General features: G+C 41.8%; 1 protein-coding gene across 1 annotated transcript; it reads left to right on the top strand.

Annotated features, from left to right (window-relative positions):
- The first annotated feature begins 8,546 nt into the window (after positions 1–8,546).
- Positions 8,547–9,683, top strand: LOC147630409 (F-box/kelch-repeat protein At3g24760-like). Its single transcript, XM_086810808.1, has one exon. It carries the CDS (start codon positions 8,547–8,549, stop codon positions 9,681–9,683), a length of 1,137 nt encoding a protein of 378 aa, XP_086666934.1.
- Positions 9,684–10,106: the final 423 nt, after the last annotated feature.

Below are 10,106 nucleotides of genomic sequence, written 5' to 3'. Positions count from 1 at the left end.
AAAGGAATTGTGACAGGGCTGCCAAAGTTAAAAGTGGAAGGTATGCAGAGAATATGTGAAGCATGCCAATTTGGAAATCAAACAAAGCATGTATTTCCACATAACAGATATGTGAGCAGAAATGCACTAGATGTTGTGCATTCAGATGTATGGGGTCCTACGAAGACCATGTCTATAGGAGGCTGCAGGTATTATGTTGTGCATTCAGATGTATGGGGTCCTACGAAGACCATGTCTATAGGAGACTGCAGGTATTATGTGACATTCATTGATGACCACACAAGGAAAGTGTGGGTATATTTCATGAAGGAGAAGAGTGAGGTGTTCACTCACTTTCAAAATTTCAGAGTTTTGGTTGAAAAGCAAACAGGGAAATATGTAAAGTGCCTAAGGTCAAATGGAGGGGGAGAGTACTTCTCCAATGAGCTCTAAATTTTTGAAGAAGAATGGTATTCGGAGACAGTTTACATGTAGATACATTCCGCAACAAAATGGAGTTGCTGAGTAGAAAAATAGGCACATTGCTGAGATTGCACGAGCATTGATGGAAGAGAAGAATATGCCGCATAGCTATTGGGCTGAGGCTGTTTCTACAGCAGTATACATCATGAACAGGACTCCAACTGCAGCCATACATGATGTAACTCCAGAGGAGAGGTTTACTGGTAGAAAACCTGAATTGTCTCATTTGAAAGTCTTTGGATGCATTGCATATGTGCATGTGCCAGATGAGCTAAGAACTAAGCTGGATCCAAAAGCTGAAAAATGTGTGTTTATTGGATATTCCCTTGAGCAAAAGGGATACAGGTGTTATAACCCTGCTACACGTGAGTTGAGGGTAAGCAGGGATGTTGTTTTTGATGAGATGAGCAGCTAGTATGCTGCTGAAAAAGAAGCTGTTGGGGTTGATGTGAGTGGAAGTGTGGTTGCACAGAATGCAGGTCAGCAATCACAGTCTTTGAGTGGACCAGGAGAGTCCTCATCTAGTGGGTCTATTGATAAACCATGGAGTGGCAGGCTGCGTCATAATACCAGTCCTGCAAATGTGATTAGTACATCACGTAAAGGAAAAGAGAAAGTGGTTAAGCCCCTTGGTATGCCTGACATTTCTGCAAGGCATTCTCATGTTGATGGGTGTAAAGAAGGCTATGGAAGCCATGAATGAAAAGCTGCAAAGATCTGGGAGAGTGAAAAACCCTGTGTAGAGATTTACATATGATGGTTATGTGGCACATCACTATGCATATATGGCAAAGGTTGTGCAGGTTGTAGAGCCCACATGCATTGATGAGGCTATTGGAAATGTGTGTTGGGAGAAAGCTATGGATGAGGAGATGGATGCACTATATGGAAATGAGACTTGGGATTTAGTGCAGTTGCCTGAAGGCAAGAAAGCCATTGGATGCAAGTGGGTGTACAAAGTAAAACATAACAGTGATGGAAGCATAAACAGGTACAAGGCTAGATTGGTAGCCAAAGGATATGCGCAGATATATGGCATTGATTATGAGGAAACTTTCAGCCCAGTTGCCAAGATGGCAACAGTGAGAGTTGTGATAGCAGTGGGGCTGCGTCAAAGCAATGGTCTTTACATCAGATGGATGTAAAGAATGCATTCTTGCATGGGGATTTGCAAGAAGAGGTGTATATGTTGCAGCCACCTGGTTATGAGGATGTGAGTCACCCCGAGCATGTTTGCAGGTTGAAGAAAGCCTTGTATGGCTTAAAACAAGCACCAAGAGCATGGTCTGACAAGATTTCTGAATATCTTGTCACTATTGGCTTTCATGTAGCCAATGCAGATTTCTCGCTGTATGTGAGATATGGTGATAGAGGGGTTGTGCTTGTTGTCATCTATGTAGATGACTTGATCATTACGGGGGACCATGATGCAGAGATCTTTGATGTAAAGATCTTGCTTAGACAAAAGTTCAAGATGAAGGATCTGGGGGAGCTCAGATATTTCTTGGGCATTGAGGTGATTAGGTCACCACATGGTATTGGATTACTGCAGAGACAGTATGGCTTGGACATGTTGTCCAAGTATGGTATGACAGGCTGTAAGCCTATTTCCGTGCCATTGGATCAGAATGGCAAGTTGAGTGCAGATTCAAGAGAGATCTTGGAGGATCCTACTATGTATAGGCGCATAGTAGGAATCTTGATCTACATGACAATCACCAGACTAGATTTGAGCTATGCTGTTGGGTTGGTGAGTCAGTTTATGCAGGTTCCATGAAAACCGCATTTGGATGCATTGAGACGCATACTGAGGTATGTGAGGTCTACTTTGCATTGTGGACTATTTTATGAGACTGGGACAGAGATATGTGTACATGGGTACACAGATGCTGATTGGGCTGGTAGTATCTCAGATAGAAGATCTACTAGTGGCTTCATGTTTTCTTTGGGGAGTGCTGCTGTGACTTGGAGCAGCAAGAAGCAGCCTACGGTTGCTCTATCCAGTATAGAGGCCGAGTACAGAGGAGCTGCTATGGCAGCATGTGAGGTAGCTTGGTTGAGAAAGCTACTTCACATGCTCTCTTCCCCCCTGCATCTTTTCACACGTTGTGTCACCTATAGGAGTAGGGGTGGAAAGTTTAACTTCCTACCCTTTTTCTTACATGGTTGGTTCTCTGTGACATACTTGGGGTGATGATGGATGAGTTATTATCCTCAAGGTTTATAACTATTGGTTTTTGACGTTGAGAAACTATAATGTTATAACCAATATAGCTTGGTTGCACATGCATTGGTGTACCACTCACTACTTCTCCCACCAATCTACTAGTGGTTGATGGACTTGGATCTTTTGATGATCTAGCCTTTTCCATTAACTTTGTTATTGTAGGACCTACAACATGATATTTTCCTTGCATTAACGCATGCTGCTTTGTGGCTTGCAAGAGGGCATTAATGAGATCTAACATAACACCATCATATAAACTAATGGTTCCCTTGAAACCCTCTCTTGCTAACCAGCTTGAATGTTTTGTTACATCTAGATTTATGGTTGGCATATTTTGTTTTAGCTAGATTGGTGGTTGGCATATGTGAAAAAGTCGTCATCCACATCCTTAAAAAAACGTCGTCATCCACATCCTTAAAAAAACGTTTCAGCTAGATTAGCGGTTGGCATGTGTGAAAAAGTGGTCATCCATAGAAGGAGAGATCAGGGGTGTGTGTGTGTGTGTGTGTGTGTGTGTGTGTGTGTGTGTGTGTGTGTGTGTGTGTGAGCGAGAGAGAGAGAGAGAGAGAGAGAGAGAGAGAGAGAGAGAGAGAGAGAGAGAGAAGGAGAGAAGATAAAGTGGTCATCCACATCCTACAAAAAAAAGCAAAGATGAGGTGTGTGTGTGTGTGTGTGTGTGTGTGTGTGTGTGTGTGTGTGAGAGAGAGAGAGAGAGAGAGAGAGAGAGAGAGAGAGAGGGAGGTGGTGGGAGGAGATGTGTGTGTGTGTGTGTGTGTGTGAGAGAGAGAGAGAGAGAGAGAGAGGGAGGTGGTGGGAGGAGATGGTGGTGGGGAGAGCTAGAGAGAAAGTGTTCAAAGTATAGAGAGAGAGAGGTAGCCAAGAAAATCTCCCTCTAAATCTCTCTCCACCAAGCTCCCTCATTAACAACCCCTAGCTCTATTCTATTACCTCTCTCTCTCTCTCTCTCTCTCTCTCTCTCTCTCATTCTTGTGCATCATTGCTATGGCTTTAAAGCCTCACATTCTACCTTGAGCTTTCATCTGTTTTCCTGTGCACACACACCATGGATGACTTCAGGCCTCCACAGATCTTGAGTACACCTCGGTTTTCTACACGAGCTAGTGTATTATTGGTGTGTAGGAGATTAATTGATTTAATGTAAAGGTAGTGCACAAGGCACTAAGATTTATTTTTGTAAAAGAAGACCCAAATTTGCATGGAGCAAGCTATTATTAGCTCCATGGGTCTATTTTTTGAAATAAAAGATATAAATAATCTAGATACAAAGGGGAGCCACCATCTAGAGGAAGAAGATTGGAATGCTCTATTATGAGTTTCCTTCTTTGTTTATTATCTTCAATTGTTTCACATAGAGCTATGATAAACTTGTCAAAGTGAAGAAATTAAACTTCGAAGGTTAGAGAGTTATATAGATCATGCTTATTAACATCTTTGATTGATGAGTAAATGCATGGCAAGCTAGAGCATATGTATCACCATAATTGGCCAATACATTCAATCCTCATGACATCACACACCCATTTGGAAACCTATCTCTTTATCTCTCTAAAGGCATCCAATCTTCCCTTTTTCCTCCTTAGCATGGAGAAATGGGTACTTGGGTAGCACGCTAGCAATCACTAGCTTCATTCGTCAATTGGCCATGTGTAATACCTTGGCCAAGACTAGAGTCAAGAACCTCTATTAGAAGCATGCAAGAGATGGCGTACAATGTTGTTCTCTCTCTCTCTCTCTCTCTCTCTCTCTCTCTCTCTCTCTCTCTCTCTCTCTCTCTCTCTCTCTCTCTCTCTCTCTCTCTCTCTCTCTCTCTCTCTCTCTCTATTTCCATACATGGAAAAAATTATCGTCTCTAGAATAAAGTCCTTGTATGTAAATTTAAATAAAAATTCATTTTGTGCATGCAATAAAGTGAAACATGTTCTTAAAATCATTACACATTCTTATTCATAAGGATACTTAGGTGTAGGCATCATACTATGAACTAGGATCAACGTCTATTACCTTCCCTACTTAAGCTAGTTGCATGTAGTTGTTTTACAGGTGTTTTACAGGAGCTGCCTCAGAGACATCACAAGAAAGCCTTTCTTAAGCTTCCATTCTAGAGTTCTTCATGAAAAGGGACAGATTCAAATTTGATGTGCCTAATACCTCTCCTTGATAACCTTCCATCTAGCTAAGGAGTTTAAACTCGTGGAATAAAGAGTATGTCCTCCATTCATGCTCTATCATATCCTCGTAGCATGTTATCGTTTTCCATAGTTTCATACAAGTTTGGAGGGTTGATGATTTTGAGTAAGTGAAAGGTGGTGTGAAATGCTGGTTACACAATCTTAGAAGCAATGTCACCTAAAAGAATGCATATACCAATCACAAGCTAACATATGTACCAAAATAATCCTTTAGCCAAAGTGTGGTTTGAGCTTGGTAAGTGAAAGGGTAGTGTGGAGATTGAGAAACAATGCGAATGCATACTATTCACAAGTAAACCAAAACGAAATGCCTCTTTAGATAAGTTTCTTTCAAGCTTAAAATGCTATCATGCCTTTGTTCATTTGTCTCCTTTTTTGGCTTTTCTTGCTAGGCAATGCACATAGTGTGTTTTTGTGCATATAAGACTTCATAATCATAGAAGTAGTCTGAACTACTATTTCCATCTCTACATACCATTTCATTATATGTGTATCAAGGTATGCTTCTAGATTTTTCACTTGTTTTTTTAAAATTTATTTGTCTACTAGAGGAAATAACTTTTGCACATATGTATTAAGGTTCTCAAGTCATTATACTTCTCAAAGTGCTATTAAATTATTCACTTATGAGCCTTCAATGTTCTACTCTACATTGATCGAGTGACTAATTCTAATGCTCTTGATCTCATTCATCAAGGTATTCCTTGTCTTGCCATACAATTAAGCAATTAGAGCAAGCTTCTTTCTCTAATATCTCAAGCAAGTTTTCTTAACCAATAATGACCCTTTTCATCGTTTGATCTATTAGTCAAGTTCTTGTGTGTGCTACTATTTAATGCCAACATTTAGGGTTGACCAAGTCTTGATATTTTTTTAGTTTTTAATCTAGAGGCATCCTAATGTCCTTTTTTAAAAATGGGAGAGATGGGTTTCTACATGGCAAGTCCACCTCATAAAGGACTAGTAGCCTACTAAAGCTATTAAAATCTTTTTTGCATTGATTTATTATGAATTAACTTCTCAAAAACTGTGTAATGTCCCCACATAATTAAATAATCACATAGAGGAACTTCTATCATACTATGAAATACACGAGTTTCTTGCATGTCCTAATCAAAGTTAAGCTAATAAATGATAGTCATGTATGATAACTATCATCATCATCATCATGTTATACAACTTTAAACATAAGGAGAGTCATGCATAACAACTATCATCATGTTATATGACTTTAAACATAAGGCCCCACCTCTTATCATCTTTGATCACTTTGAAGTCTCTCTTTTTCTTAATACTACTTGTAATCCTTTGTAATTTTTATCCTAATTTCCATAGTTTCTAGAAGGATGTGGTTTCAGCACAATTTTTATTAAATTAGCAACTAGAATTTTAGTTTTGTATGCTAATGAAGAGAACAAGTATAAATCACACTCTAAAAGAAAGCAAACATGATTTCTCTTTGATGGTTCTAGTGTTAAATACCTTGATCCATTTTGTAATTTTATGGATAATCAAGAATATTAAGTTAGGGATCATATGTCTAATCAAAAGGCCCCAGTCTTGTGATGACCTTGCAAGAGATGTTGTCCTTGCAACAAAGGTTTACGACCTTAAAGTTAGATTCACTTTTAAAATTTAGGGCATGCTTAAAGGTAAGAAAAAATGTAGCTTAAGCTAAAGCTACCAAATTTATCAATTCTTTGGTGTGTCAAATCTTTTATATTACTTTGGATATTACCCTAAAACATTGAGGTTTGTGAAACCTTTATCATTGCGCAATAGTTGCATAATGATCTTTTGTTATAATGGGTAGTGTTTTTCTATAGTTGCCCATCTTGAGTTCCATTAAGCTTTTCTGTTTGTCTCTCTCGAGCACACTTGCATATCACCATCTGTCTCCCTCCCTCCCTCCCTCTCTCTCTCTCTCTCTCTCTCTCTCTCTCTCTCTCTCTCCATGTCTCCATAGGGGTCAAGTAGTAGTGCACACTTTGGGGGCCACATGCTAACTTGTTAGGGAGGGCTTGAAGGGGAGAGGCTAAAAAGAATGCATGAGAATCAAACCTTAGAAAATTAACAAGCCCCTAGGTTCTTAAAAGGTTAGAATAGGCTTTAAAGCCTACTACAACCTTCAAATTTCAGCATTGTAGCCAAGGCACACTATACACTTTTATACTAGGAGGTGTTGGCTAGTGGGCAAGACTATTGTGAATAGCACAGTCATACCATGTTCGAAACACAATCTTAGGTAAATCCTTCTCTTTAATCTTTATTTCATGGTATTTTAGATCAATCTTAGTGAAATACTTTGAACCCAGAAGACGCTCTACTAGCTCATCCATCTTTTTACAATGACCTTTGTTTGGCCTCTTATAATCCACGCAAAAACGCATATTGACGTCCTCTTTCTTTGAAGGAAGAACTAGCGAGCAGTATGGCTTGGGCATGGTGCACATCTTAGGTGTTGTCTTGGTTGGGCCATGCAGTATGCATCCATGGCATTGTGTTGGGCACATTTCTAATGGCGGTCTTCCAACATGTTAGGCCATGTTTGCTTCCATGTGAAAGGTGTGTAATGTGAAGTTTGAATAGATAGCTTTAATTTTTTTCCCACATGACGTAGCACTGGGGGTGGTTGGCGGTGTTGTGGCCAACCCTTCCCACCTTTGGTCATAATGCCAAAGGTGGTATTGGCACAAGGGAGCGGCCTGTGGTTGAATTTGTAGAGTTGAATTTTCTGTAGAGCAACTTTTTCAAATTTTGTTTTGTATGATTAGGTAAAAGATTTTTATCCTCACCGGTGGGCCAACTCAAGTTAAGGTGGGAAGTTAGGCAATGGGAACGACGACTTTTTGAGGCTTTTGCCAAGCCTAGGGCGGCCAGGTTACTAGAGGGTTTTGCCAAGCAAAGTGGGCTACGAGAGGCTTTTGCCAAGAAAAGTGGTTGGGAGTGGATGGCAAGGTGGTGTGCACAATGAAGTGATGTGGATCTTTTCTGCACAATCAACTTACATGGATGAGGAGTATGGATCTTTTATGCACAATCAACTTACATGGATGAGGAGGAGGAGTATTTTTCACTACTTGTGCATGATAAAGTTGTAGATATTAATGTATATATTAATAAATTATTGTTCTCAAAAAAGGGAGGAATCTTTTTGGTACAATAGTAATAGTGTGTATATATATATATTGGCAGGAATGGGAATAGTATATAAAATTATGCGGATAAAGTATATAATAAAATAAATTATCCAAATTGTATTGAGGAGTACCATGGGAGAGCCCTACAAGTGAGCTGTCCAAGACTTGATGCTGAGAATAGAGATAAGTAGGTGAAATTAAAAAAGAGGGGGTAAAAGGGGGCACACCAGCTCATCCTTATCCATTGGACAGACCCCATAACCTGGACCCTCTCTCTTTTTGGAAGAATTCACAGGGGCGAGACAGACAGAGAAGCAGAAATGGGATAGATTTCCAGTTTTGGGAGAATTTTTGTGTGTATGCTCTCTCTGGGCTTTTTCTTGGCTGAGATAGGGCTGAATTTTGGCTGAATTTGTTGGGTTCTCAGTGCAGGAAGTGGGTTGGTTTCATAGCTTAGATTAGGGCCTGTGACCAAAGAGACAAGAAAAGCTGCTGATTTTCACCCACATGGAAGCAGAGGACGGGGCTTTCGATCAGCTCAGCCCCGAGATCCTCGAGGAGATCTTGGGTCGCCTTCCCCTTCATGGCAGCGTCGCCGCTTCTGCTGTTTGTAAGCGCTGGCAAGCTCTGCTTTGCCCCGGTACCTTCTGCCGTCAGCTCGCCGCCCGCCACTTTGCCCACCGCCCCTGGTTCTTCTTGGCCGGCGTCAACCACTTTCTGGCCGCCAAAAATCAGGCCTTTGGATACGACCCCGAATCCTGCCGCTGGCGCCGCTTCCCGGCCTTCCAGCTGCCGCCGTACGACCAAGGCTCACTCACGGGCACCCATGGCCTCCTCTTCGCCCTCGCCGGCACCGGCATCTGCAAGCTCGGCTACACCCCTTGCTTGATCAATAACAGCTCTTGGCGGGAAACCCCCCCTCTCCTGTTCTCACGGCGCTCCCCCATCGTTGCCATGGTCAGAAACCGCTCTTTTCAAAGCAGTGGAGACAGCATTTGCAGCAACGGTGGCTACCGCCTCGTCGTTGCTGGTGGCAAAGCCTTGTATGACCAGCTTGTTGTTGAGATCTACGATTCGGAAACGGATGCCTGGCAGCCATGTGCTCCTCTCCCCCCTCAGTTCCGCCTCTCCAGTTCCTCCCAGTGGATGCGCCCAACTGTCTTTGATGGAAAATTCTTTGCATATGAGACCCACACTGGCTTTATGGCATCCCTTGACCTCGATCGCCGTCGCTGGAGCAATGCCACCCTCCTCAAACCGCTTAACACCATCTACTCTTTCCTCATTGCATGTGGAACATCACTTATCCTCGCCGGACTCTGTAGAAACCGCCCCTGCTTCAAGCTCTGGTCAGTTGACTTCGCCACCCTGGAATGCACTGAGGTTGGTCGAATGCCGGATGAACTCTACACTCTCTTTGATGAAGAGGATGATGAGAAGGATCCCCTCATCTCCTGTGTTGGTGGTGGTGACTTCATCTACATTTACAGTGACTCCTGGCACAAGGATTACCTTGCATGCCTTTGTGACCTTTCCGGAGGCAAGGTCACATGGAGGAAGATGCCCCATCTTCCTGCTCCTGTGAACCGCTTTGATAAAGTTGTCTGCTTCAGCTCATCCATCACGTCTGACATTTGCCTGTGAAGATGGAATGCAAGACCTCTGCTGTAAACTCTACATCACAAAAAGCTGCTGTGCCAATCTTTGACGCTTTCATCATGAAGGAGACCCTCATCCTTCTTTATTGGATAAGCTTGCCTGAATCCATTTTGTATGCCGATGCCTGTGCTTGATGCCTATGCATCGAAATGTGGGGAGTGTGGTAATTGTGGTACGGGAAATGTGGACTATGTGAGTCCATTGTATATGCACATGTATGGTTTTTTAAGCTTTGTTGGCTGGCCTCCTTAGTCTCTCGCTCAAGTGTACTGTGTAATAAGTTTGCATGATTTTAGACAGTCACAAAGAAGAAGGTAATTTTTTTTTCACAGAGAGGAGTCGTCAAATGAACATATTTCTGGCAATTTATTTTGATTTTGCAGGTGGTTTGACCTTTAAGTGTTTTGC

The sequence above is a fragment of the Cibotium barometz genome, chromosome 16 (genome assembly GCF_041138505.1).
Source record: "Cibotium barometz isolate CiBa-2024 chromosome 16, ASM4113850v1, whole genome shotgun sequence".
NCBI lineage: Eukaryota > Viridiplantae > Streptophyta > Polypodiopsida > Cyatheales > Cibotiaceae > Cibotium > Cibotium barometz.
The sequence above is the reverse complement of the archived record's forward strand: the minus strand, read 5'-3'. Positions and strand labels throughout refer to the sequence as shown.